This window comes from Geotrypetes seraphini, chromosome 18 (genome assembly GCF_902459505.1).
Source record: "Geotrypetes seraphini chromosome 18, aGeoSer1.1, whole genome shotgun sequence".
Lineage (NCBI taxonomy): Eukaryota > Metazoa > Chordata > Amphibia > Gymnophiona > Dermophiidae > Geotrypetes > Geotrypetes seraphini.
Window position 1 is genome coordinate 26,174,815 of NC_047101.1, and position 22,152 is coordinate 26,196,966.

At 41.3% G+C, this 22,152-nt stretch overlaps 1 protein-coding gene across 4 annotated transcripts in view; it reads right to left on the reverse strand.

The window, feature by feature from the left end:
• SLC23A1 (solute carrier family 23 member 1) overlaps positions 1 to 22,152 on the reverse strand; it is a 131,090-nt gene that overhangs the window by 104,308 nt on the left and 4,630 nt on the right. For 2 of the 4 annotated variants that reach the window (XM_033927306.1, XM_033927302.1), the window contains exons 2-3: positions 7,861 to 8,010; positions 5,283 to 5,440 (exon numbers count right to left, since the gene is read on the reverse strand). In XM_033927306.1, coding sequence (XP_033783197.1) covers positions 5,283 to 5,440; positions 7,861 to 7,968 — 266 coding nt within the window. In that variant the 5' untranslated portion in view covers positions 7,969 to 8,010. Of the gene's footprint in view, positions 1 to 5,282; positions 5,441 to 7,860; positions 8,011 to 11,381; positions 11,450 to 22,152 lie in introns of those variants that run through there. The other 2 variants (XM_033927304.1, XM_033927303.1) reach the window with 2 other exon arrangements.

The window sequence follows — 22,152 nt, forward strand, 5'->3', positions numbered from 1 at the left end:
TTTATAAATCTTTCCTTTTGGCTAAGTCTTAATAGTAATACTGTAATTTATAGCTAAAGAGACATATGATCAAGAAACTTTTATTTTACTTTTGTGATTATGATAAACATACCGAGGGCCTCAAAATAGTATCTGGCAGGCCGCATTTGACCCCTGGGCCGCGAGTTTGAGACCACTGCCCTAAAGCTACCCTGTCACACATGTTTTGGGACTGTTCCTTAGTGCACACTTTCTGATCTGTGATTTTCTCCAGAGTTGGCAGCATGTGACAAACCAGATGGCACTGTAATATCTATAGTTTGTTTTAGCTTTTTGATCTTCAATGTCTTATACCCAGAGGTCTCAAGGGCTTTCTTCACTGGGCGATTCTCTCAGGCCTGAAGGTTCTACTTTTTCATTAGATAGGATCCCTAGCTCCTACTTATGGCCAATGGCGCTCATGTATGTTACACCTCCTGATAATGGAACCCATGTATCTGTCTGACTGGGACACTAAACAGGGACAAGTGTTGCTTATGGATACCTTAACTCCACATGCCCGCAGCCGTGTCTTACATGCTTGCCCCTGACTTCTGTATTCTGTAATCTTTTTCTCTTACATTCCTGGGTTGGAGGGGGATAGGAAGGGGGGAATGGACAATTCTTCCAATTGTTGTCTTTTGTGATTTATTTCATTTTATATGACAGCTTGGCTTCTGTGCTGTATTGTTGGATTGTATATTCTTGAAAATTTAATAAACATAGTTGGAAAACCCCCCAGCTACATTAACTGCTCTTACCACATCCTCTGACAATGCATTCCAGAGCTTAACTATTCTCTGAATGAAAAAATATTTCCTTTTATTGGTTTTAAAAATATTTCTCTGTAACATCATTGAGTGTCCCCTTACTCTTTATATCGAACTTAAAAACCTTCATGTTGAAGGATGCCTATAATTTATGACTTCCCGTCAGATCAAAAAAGTTCTCTGACCTCTCCTAATCAAATAAAATCTAAGGAAGAGCATCATTTCCTTTCCCCATTGTGCTATCCTTTCTCCTTCTTTCCTATAAATGATTGTAGTTCCATTCTTCGTCCCTTATGACTCGATGTGTCATGTATCTACCCTAAGTACTAACAGTATGTCTCCAATTTTATAGTTTGAATGTAATGTACACCGCTTTGACAATTTTAAAGCGGTATATCCAATTTTAATACACTTGAGAAACTTGAGTAAAACCTGATGCAGTAAAAAAAATCAATCCACTTGTACCTGTTCTACACCACTCTGGATTTTGTAGACTTCAAACATATCTCCCCTCAGCCGTCTCTTTTCCAAGCTGAAGAGCCCTAACCTCTTTAATCTTTTCTCATATGAGTTCCACCTCCTTTATCATCTTGGTCACTCTTCTTTGAACCTTTTCTAGTGATGCTATATCTTTTTTGAGTTAAGGAGACCAGAATTGAATGCAATATTCAAGGTGAGGTCTCTCTCTATATAATATAATATTTCAATTTCAATTCAATTTTTCAATTTTATTAATATGTTTGATGAATCGCTTATTAAAATTACTAAGCGATGAACAAAATTAAAAATAGAGTATAATACAAAGAAACTAACATATTAACAATATTCTTTCATAAAATACAAACATGAGTCGGGAGGGAAAATGCAAAAAGTTACAATTTTCAATTTTGGTAGAAAAATGGAAAAAACAAGAGGATGGGGGGTGGTTAAACTATAGCACATTTTGAAACCTCACTTAAGAAGTTTAAATATTAAAAGCATCTTTAAACAGATAAGATTTTAAAGATTTTTTGAACATTGTGACATATTCCGGAACTTGGAGGCGAGGAGGATGGCAGTTTGAGTGCAGAGCTCCTCTCCCTGGACAATCTGCCTGCTTTTAAATATCAGCAGCAGTGGGAGATCAATTGCTTTTACACCTAAGCAGCAACGGGACCAACCCACCAAAAACCCACAGTCCCGGTCCTGCAAAAATATGAGCTCCACCCTCCCTGCAGTTCGCTAGGAAAATCAACTGCTTTTACACCTAAGCAGCAGCAGGACCAGCCACCACTACCAAGAGCCCTTTGCCCCGATCCAGCCAGGCATGTGAGCTCCTCCCTCTGCAGTCCATTGGAGAGATCAATCTACCTACTTTTAAATATCAGCAACAGTGGGAAATCAACTGCTTTTACACCTCAGCAGCAGCGGAACTATCCGCAACTACCAAGAGCCCACAGACCCGATCCAACCAAGAGTGTGAACTCCACCTCCCCCTGCAGTCCACTAGGAAGATCAACTGTTTTTTACACCTAAGCAGCAACAGGATCAGCCACCACTACCGAGAGCCCTTTGCCCTGATCCAGCCAAACAAGTAAGCTCTTCCCCCAGCATTCCGTTGGAAAAATCAATATGCTTGCTTTTAAATATTATCAGAAGTAGGAGATCAACTGCTTTTACACCTAAGCAGCAACGAGACCAGCCACAACCACCGAGAGCACACAGACCCGATCCTACCAAGAGTGTGAACTCTTCCCCCCATGCAATTCGCTAAGAAGATCGACTGTCGGCTCCGGGCGGCTTTCCCGCAGAGGAGAGAATCCTGCATTCACCGTGGGCCTCATCTGGGGCAGCCTCCTTGGAGCGGCTGGGGCACGGGCAGTGTGTCTGGGAGGGAATGCATGGATGGGAGAACATCGCAGGGGAGGAGACATAGGCATCCTGGGACTGTCTGCCAAGTCTCTTCCCTGAAGAAGCCCTTTCTGGAAACGTCAATCGCTCCTCCTAAACTTACTTGCTCCACTTCATCACTGACGCTGAAACCGTGGATTGAAGACAAAGTTTTATTTTATTTTTCTTTCCAGCTTATGATTTATCTTTAATCTTATCTATTGTTTTGCCTTTTGTCTTTGTTTTGTTCTATTTCTATCATTTAAATTTCTCCAGAATTCTACTGTTCAACGGCTCCCCCTTCTGCTTCTATTCCTTTCTCTCCTCTCTTCTACCTTCCAAAGTATTTAGATCAATGCTGTCTTGTTAAAATGTTTATTTTATTTTTATTTTTCCTCTAACTCTACTTTTCACTTCTCTATTACCCTCCAGGTACTTTAGTTAGATTGTGAGCCTTCGGGACAGTAAGGGAATTTTTCAAGTATCTTTCTTATTTCTAATTTAATGTATATTTTCTGTAAACCGCTTAGAACCTAACGGATGTAGCGGTATATAAGAAATAAATTACATTACATTACATTACATTTTTCGTTTCTAATATATTGTGGCAGAGAGTTCCATCATTGAGGGCCCATCACAGAGAACATATCCGATCTTCTTATTCCTATAATTTTCAAAGAAGGAACAGAGAGGAGATTTTGGCCAGATGAACGAAGTGGGCATTGAGTACTGTGTGGTATTAATAATCTAGAAATAAATTGGGGTTCGTTGAATGCTAGAGTTTTAAATATAAGCAACATTATTTTAAAAATGATCCTATGGCCGATTAGAAGCCAATGGGCGTCTATCAACAACGGTGAAACATGGTCATATTTCCTAGCATTGTATATTAATTTGATTGCAGTGTTTTGTATTAACTGGTCTCCTTTTTTCTTTTTGAGAAATATTGAGGAGAAGTGTGTTGCAATAGTCAAGTTTTGCTATAATTAAAGAGTGAATTAGTATTTTGATCTTCATTTTATATACCGAATCTACTCCCTAAAGAGCTCGACTCGGTTTACAGTTGATTAAAAAATGAAACATAACAAGTAAAAACTGTGGGATAAAAACAGAAATTGGTTAGATTAGATGGATGGAAAAAGTTAGAAAAAAGTGTGTTGAATTGCTTAAAATTACTATACGATAGCTAAAATCAAATTAACTATTGTTAAAACAACCAGGTTATTAAACTTTTTTGAAATTAAAATAATTGATCTACCAGTCTTAGAGAATCTGGAAGTCCATTCCAAATTCTCACCAATTTAAAAGTAAAAGATTTATTAAGCTTCCCAGTGCATTGAATATCTTTCAGAGAAGGAAATGCTAATTTGTGAATTGTTGTAATTCTTGAATAGCAGGATCTAAAGGAATTCCCACTAAGGGGAATCAAAGAGTCAAATATTCCATAAAGGAGTTTGAAAACCACATATGCACACTTGAACTGGATCCTATGATGGACCGGAAGTCAATGGGGAAACATGGTAGTACTTTCTCTTTCCCAAAATAAGTTTGGCTGCTGTATTGATGATTCACAGCTGGCATTCTTTTCTTATCAAAGGCAAAAAACACACACCCGCCGCACAATGTAAAAAGACGGAGGGACGGGGAAAAATAGTGGGGTTTTCCCTTTCAGATCCTTTTACATTGTGCTGCGGATGTGAGTTTTTTGCCTATGATAAGAAAAGAATGTCAGCTGTGAATCATCAATGATTGCTGCATATTTAAAACGTTTTTGAGGCTTTTTCTCCACCTGTTTTTGAAATTCAGTGTTGGATCTTGGAGAGGTAGCCCACTGCTGGTGAGTGACATTTTTTGGAATTGTTTGGGTTTTACTGTCACTACTCTTATTGATCTTGAGAGACATTTAAATACCTATGTGGCGTAAATGCACATGAGTCGAGTCTTTCATTTGAAAGGAAGCTCTGGAATGAGAGGGCATAGGAAGAAGTTAAGAGGTGATAAGCTCAGGAGCAGAGAATGACACAAGGACACATTTTCCCCGTCCTCCTGGGAACTCCTTTTCCCAACCCAGTGAGTTCTTTTCCTGTCCCTGCCCCATTTCTGCAAGCTATGTCCTCATCTGCACAAGCCTCAAACACTTTAAAATCATAAGTGCTCAAGGCTTGAGCAGTTATGAAAGTCACAGGGACGGAATGGGGAAATTGAGTTCCTGTGGGGACGGGGAAAAATTTGTCCCCATGTCATTCTCTAATCTAAGGAAATACTTTTTTACAGAAAGGGTGGTAGATGCGTGGAACAGTCTGCCGGAAGAGGTGGTAGAGATGGAGACTATGTCTGAATTCAAGAAAGTGTGGGATAGGCACATGGGATCTCTTAGAGAGAGGAAGAGATAATGGTTACTCCTGATGGGCAGAGTGGATGGACCATTTGGTCTTTATCTGCCTTCATGTTTCTTTGTTACAGTGCCTAGATATAACTAGTGAAATATAAGTCTTTTTCTGCATGTACAAGCAGCTTTACATGAGAACTAAGTTTGTAAAATAGCTACATCAAAGTTGAAATATATATTTTGTGTTATAATTAATTATGCTATTTTTAGATGATAAAGGTAAAAGCCAAACAAACCTAATTCCTATTGTTGTCTGGATTAAGGTAGTAATACCCACTCCAGTGAAGATTGTCCCAATGAGCTGGCTGATGGTAATCTGGTCCTTGCCCACACAGAGAGCTTCTGCAAGGAGGAATGGGATAGCGATTGTGCCACTGAAGCAGGTCAAATAATGCTGTAAGGAAAGGCAGAAATCATTATTAAGAGCACAGAGAGACTTAGGTTTGCCAACTAAAATAATAATAAAAAGGAAACAAACAGCTTAGCCATATGTTTCTCTCCCGCTTCCCTCTCCTCTGTTGTAAATAGAGGAACATAGAAAAGAACAGCAAATAAAGCCCATCCAATCAGTCTTCAGCCATTGATGGTTCTATCACCAGCAGTGAATATCAGTGACTGAACCCACATAAGTTTTGTGTCTAGAATAGACCCCTTCCCCCAGACCTACCCTGAATTTCCTGGTGATCCAAACTCCATTCGTTCCTATCCCTAGAACTTCCATGGTAAAAATAGCCACCATGACCTCTGGTGTTAGTTGTACAGTATTAGTCCATGTAAATAACTTTGAATATTGAATGGCCTGTCTGCCCACTCATACTACCTTAGAAATCCTGTGTATGTTCCATGCTTTCTAGGAACTTCTTGTAAAGACATGATTTCGGGGATGGGTAATTAAAGAGATTTATTCTGCGAGAGCTCTTATTAGTAAGGCAGGTTTGAAATCAGTTGTTACTGACACCCAGAAGTCAGTGGGGGGTGAACTGCAGCAGCAGAACATTGCAGAGGAGGACCCTGGCAGCACTGGAGAATCGGTGCTGCTCCTTGCAGTTTTTGAGGTGGGGAGCCTTGGAACCCGACGGAAAGCTGTGAGCCATACAAGAGGTCCTACTGCCAATTTTGGGGGAAGGCCATGGTCCCCCACTCCCGTTCCAGGGGTCAGTGCTGGGACCTCTCCTGTTCAATATATTTATTAACGACCTGGAGACGGGGACAAAATGTGAGGTTATCAAATTTGCTGATGACACCAAACTCTGCAGCAGGGTTAGAAGCACGGAAGACTGTGAAGACCTGCAAAGGGACCTAACGAGACTGGAAGAATGGGCAAAAAAGTGGCAAATGAGTTTTAACGTAGAGAAATGCAAGGTCATGCATGTAGGGAAAAAGAACCCGATGTTCAGCTATAAAATGGGGGGATCATTGCTAGGGGTGAGCAACCTTGAAAGAGACCTGGGGGTGATGGTGGACTCAACATTGAAAACATCGGCACAGTATGCGACAGCCTCAAAGAAAGCGAACAGAATGTTGGGTATCATTAAAAAGGGTATCACAACCAGGATGAAGGAAGTCATCAAGACGCTGTATCATGCAATGATGCGCCCACATCTGGAGTACTGTGTCCAGTACTGGTCGCCGCACCTCAAGAAGGACATGGCAGTACTTTAGGGGGTCCAGAGAAGAGCGACTAAACTGATAAAAGATATGGAAAATTATTCATACGCTGACAGGTTGAAAATGCTGGGGTTGTTCTCCCTGGAAAAGCGGAGACTTAGAGGAGACATGATAGACAGGGATAGATTCTTCAGACTGAGGGGAACCACAAGTACTAGGGGTCACTCGGAGAAATTGAAAGGGGACAGGTTTAGAACAAATGCTAGGAAGTTCTTTTTTACCCAGAGGGTGGTGGACACATGGAACGTGCTTCCGGAGGATGTGATAGGCCAGAGCACATTACAGGGGTTCAAGGAAGGTTTGGATAGGTGTACAGATAGAACTAGAGGTAGGTTATGGAAATGGTCAGAAACCACTTCACAGGTCACAGACCTGATGGGCCGCCGCGGGAGCGGACCGCTGGGCGCAATGGACCTCTGGTCTGACCCAGTGGAGGCCACTTCTTATGTTCTTATGTTCAATGCCTATGATCTAACTCACATTTCACTTATATGGCACCAAGACCTGGAACAATCTTTCAACATTCATTAAGACAGAATTTACCTACCTCAGATTATGAAAAAAACTCTCCTTTTTGAGAACATATACACCACTGACACCTAACAAATTATTCATCAACCTACAGAGTCCTCCACCCTCCCCAGAACCCTACATGAGCTTCCCCTCGAGCTCTCTGTTGCATAACTTGTATGGCACTTTAAAACGCTTTATTGTAATCTCTAATGGAATTTCTGTGTATGCTTCTCAATACATCTGGTAATTTCTTCCTAGTACACCTTCATCTAATTGTAACTCAGATTTTTATAAGGTAAACCCTTCATTTGTAAATCGCCTTGAAATTAGATAGGCATAGAGTAACTCTGAAATTAAAGATTAGATGTAATCTGCCGAGTTTCCTAAATAAATTCCTTTGAAAATTGTCTCATATTGCCTCCACCCTATCATTTTAGAGAAACCAAACCAAACAAATATTTTATGTTGTCTTTTTCATTTGTTAAGCAATACAGCACTAAAAACATTTTTTAGATGTATACCCTTACAAACCATCTGAAAATCTCATTCTTTGGGGTAAAATGTTCTACCCTTGGCACCTCTGAATTAAGCAGAGCTGAAGTCTCTATCTACTAAAAACAGAAATGGGCTTACCTGAAAGCCAAGCAGAATGCAAAGATACCATGGAGGAACATCTTCTATCTTATAGATTAAGTCATATCCTGGCTGTTCTGCCATAGCTGGTAATGCTGGCTGTCTCATATTGTGTGCTTCTTTCTGGGAATTAGATGACAAGTTTTCTTCCTTTGCAACAAAAACAGATTAACTTCTGAATGAATAGGACCTTTATTTCAAAAAGAAGGAGGAGTCTTTTCTAGAAGAATACAGAACAAAGGAAAGGAGGAAATAGAACCTCTCAAAATGGAATGAGGGGAGGTGTGGAAAAGAAGAAAGGAACTGCACCCAGGGTTATTCAAACACACCAATTTACCACAGTAAATACCTTTGAAAATTCTTAATAAGTGTATTGTATATGTTGAGTAGGCCTATAGCTCTTCGTTAGATAAGTCATTTTCTAAATAAATATCTTAGCAACAGACAAAGTAGCTTATGAACATGAATTGAAAGGTGCTACGCATTTCAAAAGGAGGGCAATCCTTGTTAATACTATCCAGGATTAAGAAAACCTGTGTATATGAGTTAAGAGCAAATAGAGAATAAGAGTCAACAGCCAAGCAGCAGCAGAGAACAGATCTCAGGTAGACTACCCTATTAGAAAAGGCTCCCCTTTCCCCAAAGAGTCCCCAGTTCCTTACAAATCTAAGACTTTTCTCTGTGCACCATCATTTCATCCATATACTGAGACCCAAACACTCAGCCTGCCTCCTTGATCTGTTCATGAGAAGACTATTATGGAAAGTTCTGGATTTCAATCTTCTACTTAAATTTGACTTCCACAAAATTCATTCTGCTCCTTCTTGTGTTCTTGGCATCCATATGGACCATGACCTGGATTAGCCACTGTGGAATCGGGATACTGGGCTAGATGGACCTTTGGTCTGACCTGGTATGGCTATTCTTATGTTCTTATGACTCTTCTCCAACACATTCTAAAACCCTAGCTAAGTGATGTATGACATTTGCTAGTTTTGCATTAAGCAGAGAAGCTCAGGCCAATGCTCGAGAGCTGGAAAATACCACTGGAACAGTGCAGAAAAAACCCTTCACAAAGCTCAAAACTAATAGCATGCTAATTATATGGATCGGGTTTTTGCCATGTTCTGCTAACCTAGATTGGCCACTGTGAAGATGGACTACTGGGCTAGACAGACCAATAGTCTAACCCAGTGGTAGGCAAACTCATTAGTCAAAAGAGCCAAAATCAGCAGTACAACAATTAAGATTTCTTTTGAGAGCCATACCCCGTGCCCATGTGCGCTACAATGGCTACGTCAACCCGACTGACACCCCGCTTGCCCACACGTAGTCGAAATCGATTCGTGGCAGAGCCTAGAGAATGACACGGGGAAAAAAATTGTCTCCGTCCCCACCCCGTCTCCATGAGCTCAGTCCCCATCCCTGCAAACCACTTGATCCCATCCACACAAGCCTCGAATAGTTTTATACTGAACTTATTATATTAAAGTATAAAAAGAAACAATATTCTGTACAATTGTCAATTTATAAATCAGCGTCTTCTCCCCACTCTCCCCCATTTCCCTTCAGCATCCTCAGCCCACTCTCTCTCTGCTTCCCTTCAGCGCACGCACATAAAAACAAGCAAGCAATTTTATATCATTTTCATTCTATTCATTCATAGAAATTAAAGTCAGTTTGTTGAGGAATGCAAAGAACTGCAAAGGGACCTGAACAAACTGAGTGAGTGGGCAAATAAATGGCAGATGAGCTTCAATGTAGAGAAATGTAAAGTCTTGCACATAGGGAAAGGAAACCCAATGTATAACTACATGATGGAGGGTTAGTACTGGGGAAGGCAAACTAGAAAAGGACTTGGGGGTTTTGGTGGATAAAACAATGAAGCCGGCGGCACAATGCGCAGCGGCCTCAAAGAAGGCGAACAGAATGTTGGGCATTATCAAAAATGGTATCACTACCAGAACGAAGGAGGTTATACTGCCACTGTATTAATCTGTATTCTTCAGATTAGCGGGGGCAACAAAAACAAGAGGGCATTCAGAAAAATTGAAAGGAGACAGATTCAGAACAAATGCTAGAAGTTCTTCTTCATTCAGAGGGTGATGGACACCTGGAATGCGCTTCCAGAGGAGGTTGTAGGGCAGAGTACGATTTTGGGACTGGGTTTCAAAATGGGATTAGATGATTTCCTGACGGAAAAGGGGATTGAAGGGTATAGTTAGAGGGTTACTATACAGGATATTAAATGATTAGGGAATAACATGTTTTAAGTAAAATATCACTTACAGGTCATGGACCTGGGGGGGGGGGGCGCCGCGGGAGCAGACTGCTGGGCATGATGGACCCATGGTCTGACCCAGCAGAGGCGATGCTTATGTTAATGCCCTGCACTGCTCTCGATGCTCATAGGCTCCCTGCGCTAGAAACCGCTATTGCGGTGTATTAAAAGGGGGCCATAGTGCAAAATATAGACAGCAGATATAAATTCTCAATACGGACGCATTTTGATCACTAAATTGAAAATAAAATCATTTTTCCTACCTTTGTTGTCTGCTAATTTCATTGGTCTTTGGTTGCACTTTATTCTTCTGATTGTGCATCCAATATTTATTCCCTTCTTTCAGCCTCCTGTATGCTTCCTCTCCTCCAGACCTCATTTCCTCCCCCAACTTTTTCTTTCTTTCACCCTGCCCCCTTCTTTATTTCTCTCTTCATGCCCCCCTTTCTTTCTGTATGTTTGTCTTTCTCTCTCTCTCCATGCCCCATTTCTTTCTTTCTCCATGCCCCCTTTCTTTCTTTCTGTCTGTGCTTCTCTCTTCATGCTCCCTTTCTGTCTGTTTCCCTTTCTTTCTGTCTCCCTGTCCCCCATTTCTTTCTTTCTTTCTCCCTGCCCTCCCCCAAGCCACCGCAATTGGGGAACATGCTGCAGCCACCGCCGCCGGGGAATAGGCTGCCAGTGCCGCCATCGGACAATAGGCTGGCACCGAGTTCTGAGCTCTCCCTGCTTCCCTTCCCAGTAAAGAGGAGTGTGGGGCCGACTAATTCTCGCCGGGTGGCGAGAGTTGGTCAGCCCTGCGCTCCTCTTTATGGGGAAGGGAAGCAGGGAGAGCTCAGAACTCGGCGCCGGCCTATTCCCCAATGGCATCGGTGGCGGCCTATTCCCCGATGGCGGTAGCCTGTTCCCCAATGGCGGTGGCTTGGGGGAGGGCAGTGAGAAGGGAAGGGAAGCCAGTTGGGCACCCCTGCTCTAGACAAGCCATGAGTGGCTGCAGTTTGCCGACCACTGGTCTAACCCAATAAAACATGTTCTCATGCTAGATCATCAAGGAGGAATGGTTAAGTGGGATGGCAGAGGTCTGCAAGGTATAGGTGTGGGGTGAGAAATGGACCAATCAGAGAAACAGGGCAGGTTAGGTTAAGGTCGAGACAGGGACACAAACAGACAGCCAATCTAGCACTCAGTAACTCTCCTACCTGATATCTGTCACCCTCCTTTCCATTTCCACTTACTCACTCACCTGGCTCTCTGTCACTGTGTTGTCTACTTTCTGCCTGTCCTGTGTGCCTGGAGCTGCAGAGTGAATGCTAATTGTCTGTCTGTTGCGTCTGAGGGAGTGGGCTGACTGACTGAGGAGTGCTGTTGCTGGCTGTGTCTAAGATAGCAATTTGCCTGGAGGTTATTTGTCTAAGGGGGGAGCACAACCTTTGGTAGCTAGTGGGAGTTAGCAGGGATAGTGGGCAGGAGGCAACACTTAAAGTTTGGAATGACCTTCCTTCTATAATCAGAGTTCTCTCTTATCTACCCACTTTTCGTAAAGTACTGAAGACTGATACTCTTGAAGAACAATTACTCTCCTGGAATACAGCAATTCAACTTTTTCTGGACAAAGAAGCTCCCCTCACCACTAAAACCATATCTAGTAGGAAATTACAAAACCCTTGGTTCTCACCAGAACTTACCCTGATTAAAAGACAACTCAGGTCCCTGGAAAGAAAATGGCGAAAAAATAAAACTGTCGAAAACTTGAATCAATATAATGAACTATCACTTTTCTTTAAAAACAAAATTAATACTGAAAAAAAATCCTTTTATTCAAATAAAATTAAATCGGCTAAAAACTCCTCAACATTATTCTCGATTGTGAAATCTTTCACTCTTGATTCACAAAAGGACACAAAAAAAACAACTCTCTCAGCTCAAGATTTAGCTGATGCTTTTTGTGATAAAATTTCAAAAATACGTGAGCAATTTGATACCAACAAAGACATCGATTATCCTGATTCACCTAGCAAATTTATACTTCCCTGTGCCAAATGCTCAAATTTCAACATACCAACATTGACAGATATTAAACTCATTCTCCAAAAAACAAATTTAAAAAGTTCTGTATCAGAGATTATCTCTCCAGCAATATTAAAGAAATATTTCACCTGCTTTGGACCCTTTATACTTTCATTTGTCAAAAAGAGTCTCCTTACTGGGACCTTACCCAAGGCATGGAAATCAGCTGTAATTCTCCCTATTATAAAGGATCGTAAAATTAGTCTTGATGACCCTACTAATTACCGCCCTATCGCCAACATTCCGTTTTTAGCTAAAATTACTGAAAGGGTGGTATTCAATCAATTATCAGATTTTGTCGAGTCTACAAACGTTTTGCACCCTAATCAAACTGGTTTTAGAAAAAACCACAACACTGAATATTCTTTAATAGGTCTGACCACAAAAATTATTTATCATCTTGACCACCATGATTCCGTTATTCTTTTTTCCCTTGATCTCTCAGCTGCTTTCGACACTATCGACCACTCGCTTTTATTGGACCGATTACAAAATATAGGTGTCTGTAATACTTCATTACAATGGTTCACTTCCTTCTTAGCCGATCGTTCTTCAACAGTAAACTTCAATAATGCAAACTCTAAACTATTCTCTCAGAATTATGGAATCCCACAGGGTTCCATTCTTTCCCCACTATTATTCAACGTTTTTCTTTCACCCTTACTTAGTTTGAGCCAATCTATCGGTTTCACTATTTATGCGTATGCCAACGACATTCAGCTTGTTCATTCATTTAATCCCGAAAACATCAATGAAATACTTGCAATTAATCAAAAACTTGAAAAAATAAAAAACTGGCTTTCACAAAACAAATTAGCATTAAACATTACCAAAACCAAAGCCTTATTTTTTCCAATGAAGCAAGGATTAACATTGTCAGCGCCTTTTCTAATAAGCAACCTACCAATTAAAATAGTATCATCACTAAAATTACTAGGAGTCACTATTGATGACAAATTCTCATACCATGAACATATCAGCAATGTGGTAAAATGCTGTTTTTTTCGCTTGCGCCTAATCCGTTCGATGTCTAAATTTCTGGAACCTAAATCATTGAATATTTTAATACACTCTTTGGTCATGTCCAAATTAGACTATTGTAATTCACTCTTATTAAACATTACACAAAAAGAAAAAAACGTTTACAAATAATACAAAATACTGCAGTTAAAATCATTCATAATGGCAAAAAATACGATCACGTAACACCCTTTTTAATAGACTCACACTGGCTCCCGATTAATCAACGAATAACCTATAAAATATCACTTCTAACTTTCAAAGCTTTACTCAATAATGAACCTTTATTTATAGATCAACTATTAATTCCATATAGCTCGTCCCGAGCATTAAGATCAACTGCTTTAGGAACACTTACTGTGCCTTCTCTAAAGATCATCGGAACCAGACGTCACGACATATTCTCAGTCATGGCTCCCCTCACTTGGAATGACCTTCCTTTATACATTAGAGAAACCAAAGACCTGAACTTATTTAAATCTAATCTAAAAACTTTCCTTTTTAAAACTTCTTTTAATATTTAAAACCTTCTCACTTAATATTATTTTTTAATCCTTTTTTTTTTTAGCAATTTTAAATAATTTCTATTTCTTTTTTTCTCAACTTCTCTTAATATGACTTTTTAAACCCCCAACCCTAATGTTTTTTCCTCTTTCATATTTTCCATTTCTTCTCCTCTGAGAAAAGCAATATGTAACTTTAACCTACTTTATCCCTTCCCATTGTTTCTCAAGTTTGTCAGTATTGTCTGTCTGAAGTTTTTATGTACCTCTTTTAAAACTATGTATAGTATTTCTTTTTAATTGTTGCTCGCTTAGTACAATTTTTTTTTTTCAGCAATTTTAAATAATTTCTATTTCTTTTTTTCTCAACTTCTCTTAATATGACTTTTTAAACCCCCAACCCTAATGTTTTTTCCTCTTTCATATTTTCCATTTCTTCTCCTCTGAGAAAAGCAATATGTAACTTTAACCTACTTTATCCCTTCCCATTGTTTCTCAAGTTTGTCAGTATTGTCTGTCTGAAGTTTTTATGTACCTCTTTTAAAACTATGTATAGTATTTCTTTTTAATTGTTGCTCGCTTAGTACAAAATAGGCGATTTATCAAAATCAATAAAACTTGAAACTTGAAACTTGAAGACATATTTATTTCAGAAATGTACTAATGATCCTTCTTTTTCAAATAATCATTCATAAAATATAAAATTATGGCCTAAAAGATATAGTTTCTGCTCTAATCTCCTGTATAATTTTATTAATATTTTGTTAACCGAGTCGAGCCCTCCTGTTGGGATGAATCGGTATAAAAAAATCAAAGATTAGATTAGATTAATAGACAAACTTCCAGTAAAATCAGTGAACAAGTTTATTAATGCAGAACAGCTCTCATAAATCCCTCCAACCGCATCAAATCTACCACTTACCCCCACACACACACCTCTTTCCCACACAGAAAGATTCATATCCAGAACCCCTTGCCTACTTCCCCCTCCCCTTGCCTCGGTCCCTCCCTCCCTCATATTCCCTGGCCCCAGTCTATTTGGTGCTGAAGCTTAAGATTTTAAAAGGTTTGCGATAGCCCGCACCACGCATGTGCGAGTGCCTTCCCACTCGACAGAGGTGCCAGATAAGAAGCCAACCAGGAGAGGTGGGTGGGTTGTGAGAATATCTGCCTACTGTCCCTGTATAACACCTGTTATGGTAAGTAACTGTGCTTTATCCCAGGAAAAGCAGGCAGCATATTCTCACATATGGGTGACCTCCAAGCTAACTAGAATGGGATGGTAGGAGCATTGGCCTTTAAGAAAATAAATTTTGTAATACTGACTGGCCGAAGTGCCCATCCCATCTGGAGAAAGACTCCAGACAATAATGATAGGTGAATATGTGAACTGAGGACTAGGTGGCAGTTTTACATATTTCCTCAATAGGAGTAGATCTAAGGAAAGCAACAGAAGCTGCCATAGCTCAGATTGTATGGGCTGTGACCTGACTCATCAGGTGCAGGCCAGGCTGAGCATAGCAGAACGAAATATAGGCAACCAACCAGTTGGAAATCGTTCTCTTGAAAACAGGATGTCCCAACTTGTTTGGATCAAATGAGACAAAGAGTTGGGGAGAAGTTCTATGAGGCTTTGTCCTGGCAATGTAAGAAGCCAAAGCACCCTTACAGTCCAGAGTGCAAAGAGCTGTTTTTCCTGCATGAGAATGAGGCTTAGGGGAAAAAATAGAAGAACAAACAATTGATTGAAATTAAACTTTGTCACCACTTTCGATAGAAACTTTGGGTGCATGCACAGAACCACTTTATCATGGTGAAAAACTGAAGGGTGGATCCGCCACTAATCCTTGGAACTCACTTGACCCTCTTGGCAGAGGGGAGAGAAAGAAGAAAGACAACTTTCCAGGTGAGAAACTAGAAATGAGCTGTGGCCATTGGTTGAAATGGAGGTTTCATCAACCTGGAAAGAGCCCCATCAAGGTCCCAGACTACAGGTGAATTCACCTTCAAAAGTCCTTTCATGAACCTGGAGACCAAGGGATGAATAGTAAGAGGCTTTCCCTCGACTGGCAGGTGAAAAGCTGGAATAGCACTGAGACAGAGATGTAGAATTGAGTCCAGAGTCAGACAGATGAAGTAGAGATTCCAACACCATTTCCACTGACAATGAAGTTGGATTGTGATGATGAAGGAGACACCAGGAAGAAAACCTAGTCTACTTTTGATGATAACATTGTTGCATGGCTGGTTTCCTGGAGGCTTCAATAATATTGTGGACAGGCTGAGAGAGATGTAATGCAGATGGGTTCAGCCCAAAAGAAACCAAGCTGTTAGGTGGAATAATTGCAGGTTGGAATATCCGTGCCACTGAGGAAGCAGAGTAGGAAAAAAATGGCAGAGGTATTTACTCCCTTGTGCTGAAGTGAAGTAGAATGGAGAACCAATTCTATCTGGGCCACCAAGTAGCTATAAGAAGCAGGGTGGCTGACTTCTGTTGTAGTTTGAACAAAGACGTCAACATGAAATGAAAGGACGGAAATGCATAGAAAAAACATGCTTGTCCAATCCAAAAGAAATGCCTCTGCTTCCCAGACAGTGCAATGAGTATAGTCTGAAGCAAAAGTGGGGCAACTTGTGATTGGTGGGAGTCACCAACAAGTCCACCTGTGGAGTGCCTCTTTGAGCATAGATGGAATGGAGAGCTGCAGAGCTGGCAGTCCATTCGTTAAGCTGAAGAATTCTGCTTAGTTTGTCTGATAGGGCATTCTGCTCTCCTGGAAAACAGGCAATCATCAAGAGAAGGAGACAAGCGGTTGCCCAAAGCCAGATTTTCTGAGCTTCATGACATAACAGGAGAGATCCTGTGGCTCTGTGCATGTTTACAGAGTACATGGGTAGTTGATTGTCCATGCAAAGGACTCCAGGGCTCAAGAGATGTTGAAAAAAACATTGAGAACATAATACATTACTCTGAACACAGTAAGTTGATATGATAAGGTGTGCTCCTTGATGGACTAAATACCTTGGTTTAGAAGGACATCCAGGTGCACTTCCCAGGTATAAGGAGATGGGTTGTCAACATCACCCCTTGAAAAGGAGGGAAGTGTAAAAAGAGAACTCTGAAGAGTACGGAGGAGGTCATACAGCGTTGAAGCAACTGCTGAATAGAGGATGGTAGAGAAATACACTGTTGCTGAGGAGCAAGGGTCCACTGCGGAATATGAAGATGGAGTCTTGCCAGTAGTGGTCCATGTTATGTGGAAGCTATGTGGCCTAAGAGAGCCTTCAAGTGCTTTGCAGAGAATGTTTGTATTTGAAACATGTGTACACAGAGGCAAAGGAGAGCGAGCAGACGATCCTGAAAATGCTCTCAATTGAGTAGAAGCTAGGAAAAAAAGCCCAAAGATTAAAAAACTTCGCTAGGGCCACTGCCTGAGAGGAAAAAACTGCTGAATAACTAGTCGTACAGGTAAAGAAAACCTGAAGACCGTGAGATCTGAGTGCCGTTGCCACAATAAGCAAGCACTCCGTCCAGACATTGAAAGAAGATGATAGGCCATAAAGAAGGGTCTGGTAGTGGAAACTGCGCTGATTGACAGAAAAGCGCAAGTACTTGCGGGAAGCCAGAAGGAATGACATAGAAGTACAGGCTTCCTTGAAACTCAGAGTAGAGACTCGGGAAGTTTGAAAAGACTGCACCTGGGTGATAGAACAGGATAACCGAAAGGGGCTGATAACCAATCGTACGTTTGGGGAGAAGAAACTCCAGACCCTGAGAACTCAGGGATGTTAAACAGCCGGACAGCGGCCAAAGGGCCCCGGAAATGAAGAGAAGGCAATGTGAAGAAAAACACACAAAGTGCACTGTACAAACAAATTCCCATGGATCGAGCAAAAAGAAGGAAATGATGCGATAGAAAACAGGAGAAGAAAAATATCCTAAAAAGGACTGAGCGGCCTCCTACTCCCCTACAGCCACTCCCAAACCTCCGGCATGAAGTGCAAAGGGACATAGGAGACACTGGCATAGTCTGTATGCTCGCAGGAAAGCACCCTGTAACATTAGTGGAACAGTGGAAGGCAGTGAAGAACCACTACACCTGGTTGATCCTGCATTGCAGCAAAACAGAGGAGTAGCTGTAGTGACGGGAAGACTAAACTGAAAGGCTCTCCACCCTTGTTAGTTCCCGCAACCCAGAAAAAGTCAATCAGAGAGAAACAACAGAACAAGCATACATGGTTGAAACACCATAGTAGAATTTTGAAGTCTTCAGCGAAAGAATATAGAAGCATCCATGCAAGGGCCCAAATAGGGAAAGAAGGTCTGGAAGTCAGCTATACTAGTGGTGGAGAAAATAAAGGCAAAAGAGTTGGCGTTCCTGAAATATTTTAAAAAAACCAAGAAGAAGAGTATAGAAAGAACTACCGGGTGAAACTGAAAGAAGCCAAGAGGGAGATACTTCTGGCGAAAGTGCAGGCGGAAGAGCAAATAGCTAAAAATGTAAAAAAGGGAGACAAAAATACATCAGTGAAAGGCAGAAGATGAAAAATGGAAATGCTAAACTAAAAGATGCTAGGAACCGATATGTGGTGAGTGTATTCACGGAAGAAAATCCTGGAGAAGGACTGAGATTGTCTGGCAAAACTACACGGGAAAATGGAGTAGATTCTGCGCCGTTCACGGAGGAAAGTGTTTATGAACAACTTGAAAAACTGAAGGTGGACAAAGCGATGGGACCGGACGGGATCCATTCCAGGATACTGAGGGAGCTCAGAGAGGTTCTGGCGGGTCCTATTAAAGACTTGTTCAACAAATCTCTGGAGACGGGAGTGGTTCCTGGGGATGTGGTCCCTATTCACAAAAGTGGTCACAGGGATGAAGCGGGAAACTACAGGCCAGTATGCCTCACTTTGGTTGTTGGAAAAAATAATGGAAGTGTTGCTGAAAGAAAGGATAGTGAACTTCCTAGAATCTAATGGGTTACAGGATCCAAGGCAACATGGCTTTACTACAGGTAAATCTTATCAAATGAACCTGATTGAATTTTTTGATTGGGTGACCAGAGAACTGGATCGATGACATATGCTAGATGTAATTTACTTAGATTTCAGCATAGCCTTTGACACGGTTCCTCATAGGAGGCTCTTGAACAAACTTGAAGGGCTGAAGTTAGGACCCAAAGTGGAGAACTGGACAGACGGCAGAGGATGGTGGTTAATGGAAGTCGCTCGGAGGAAGGAAAGGTGAGTAGTGGAGTCCCTTAGGGTTCGGTGCTGGGGCCGATCCTGTTCAATATGTTTGTGAGTGACATTACTGAAGGGTTAGAAGTAAAGGTTTGCCTTTTTGCTGATGATACCAAGAATTGTAACAGAGTAGACACTGAGGAGGAAGTGTTTGGCCAGGAAATGCCGTATCAAATGTGAAGAATGGGCAGGTGCATTATCATGATGGAGCTGCCAATTGCTCGCTGCCCACAGGTCTGGCCGTTTGCTTCTCAAAGCGTTACGAAGGCAACGCAGAACCTCTTGGTTGTATCCTTTGCTGATGGTTGTGGTGATACTCGTGTGGTGTGTACTCGTGATGAACCATGCCACTGAAGTCAAAGAAGACGATCAGCATGACTTCAATTTATATACCGGGTCATCTCCCAATGAAGCTCGACTCGGTTCACATGTAATTAAGACTACAGTATATAAGAAAGAGAGCATAGAAGAAAAAAAAGCTGGATTATCGTCAGTTCTTTGATACTATAGTTAAGCCATTTAAGTTTTATGTAAACAGCAGAGTTTTCAGGGCTTTACGAAATTGTTGTAGCTGGCCTATCAGTCTAATGGAGTCAGGAAGTCCATTCCACATCTCTACCAGCTTGAAGGCAAAAGATTGATTAAGCTTTCCTATAGATTTAATACCCTTAAAAGAAAGGAAAGATAGTTTATTTCTCTGTGTATTCCTCAAATGGCAAGATCTGAAGGGGGTTCAAGACAAAGTTCGACAAGTTCCTGCTGAACTAGAACGTACACAGGTAGGGCTAGTCTCGGTTAGGGCGCTGGTCTTTGACCAGAGGGCCGCAGTGTAAGAAAACTGCTGGGCATGATGGACCACTGGTCTGACCCAGCAGCGGCAATTCTTATGTTCTTATGGGTTCTTATGGTTCCAATATAAGGGAACTAAAGGATCAAATATTCCATAGAGAAGCTTAAAGATCATGCATGCACATTTAAATTGAATCCTGAAGCAGACTGGAAGCCAGTGAAGTTTTCTCAACAAAAGAGAAAAATGATCGTACTTTCGCTTAGCTGCCATATTTTGTATCAGCTGAAGTCATTTTAGACTGCCCTGCTTAATACCTAAACGGACTGAATTAACATAGTAACATAGTAGATGACGGCAGATAAAGACCCGAATGGTCCATCCAGTCTGCCCAACCTGATTCAATTTAAAAATTTTTTTTTTTTTTTCTTCTTAGCTATTTCTGGGCAAGAATCCAAAGCTTTACCCGGTACTATGCTTGGGTTCCAACTGCCGAAATCTCTGTTAAGACTTACTCCAGCCCATCTACACCCTCCCAGCCATTGAAGCCCTCCCCTGCCCATCCTCCACCAAACGGCCATACACAGACACAGACCGTACAAGTCTGCCCAGTAACTGGCCTAGTTCAATTTTTAATATTATTTTCTGATTCTAAATCTTCTGTGTTCATCCCACGCTTCTTTGAACTCAGTCACAGTTTTACTCTCCACCACCTCTCTCGGGAGCGTATTCCAGGCATCCACCACCCTCTCCGTAAAGTAGAATTTCCTAACATTGCCTTTGAATCTACCACCCCTCAACCTCAAATTATGTCTTCTGGTTTTATCATTTTCCTTTCTCTGGAAAAGATTTTGTTCTACGTTAATACCCTTCAAGTATTTGAACGTCTGAATCATATCTCCTCTGTCTCTCCTTTCCTCTAGGGTATACATATTCAGGGCTTCCAGTCTCTCCTCATACGTCTTCTGGCGCAAGCCTCCTATCATTTTCATTTCCCTCCTCTGGACCGCCTCAAGTCTTCTTACGTCTTTCGCCAGATACGGTTTCCAAAACTGAACACAATACTCCAAGTGGGGCCTCACCAATGACCTGTACAGGGGCGTCAACACCTTCTTCCTTCTACTGACTACACCTCTCTTTATACAGCCCAGCATCCTTCTGGCAGCAGCCACTGCCTTGTCACACTGTTTTTTCGCCTTTAGATCTTCGGACACTATAACCCCAAGGTCCCTCTCCCCGTCCGTGCATATCAGCTTCTCTCCTCCCAGCATATACGGTTCCTTCCTATTATTAATCCCCAAATGCATTACTCTGCATTTCTTTGCATTGAATTTTAGTTGCCAGGCATTAGACCATTCCTCTAACTTTTGCAGATCCTTTTTCATATTTTCCACTCCCTCTTCGGTGTTTACTCTGTTACAAATCTTGGTATCATCTGCAAAAAGGCACACTTTTCCTTCTAACCCTTCAGCGATGTCACTCACAAACATATTGAACAGGATTGGCCCCAGCACCGAACCCTGAGGGACTCCACTAGTCACCTTTCCTTCCTTCGAGCGACTTCCATTAACCACCACCCTCTGGCGTCTGTCCAACAGGCAGTTTCTGACCCAGTTCACCACTTTGGGTCCTAACTTCAGCCCTTCAAGTTTGTTCAACAGCCTCCTATGAGGAACTGTATCAAAGGCTTTGCTGAAATCCAAGTAAATTACATCTAGCATATGTCCTCGATCCAGCTCTCTGGTCACCCAATCAAAAAATTCAATCAGGTTCGTTTGGCACGATTTACCTTTTGTAAAGCCATGTTGCCTCGGATCCTGTAACCCATTAGATTCAAGGAAGGAACATCCCATTCCTATCAAAATTAACTGAGAAGGTGGTGTTTAATCAAATGTCAGATTTCATTGAAAAAACTAACATCTTGCACCCAAATCAGACAGGCTTTAGGCAACACCATTCCACAGAATACTCATTAGTAGGTATGACCACATCCATACAATATTTCTTGGATCACCACCAGTCAGTTCTTTTAATTTCTATAGACCTTTCAGCCGCCTTTGATACGATCGACCATGAGCTCTTACTAAATAGGCTACAATCTATTGGTGTCACAGACCAGGTCTTATCTTGGTTTCAATCCTATTTCTCTGATCGTACTTCATCTGTGTCATTTAATAACGAAACTTCTAATAATTTTACCACAACATACGGTGTGCCTCAAGGATCTATACTATCTCCACTTCTATTCAATATCTTTCTCGCCCCATTACTTACTCTGTGTCAATCCATCGGCTTCAATGTTTATGCTTACGCCAATGATATTCAACTATTACATCCCATAGATACCAATAACCCTTTGGACATACCAACAATAAATATGAAACTTGAAAAAA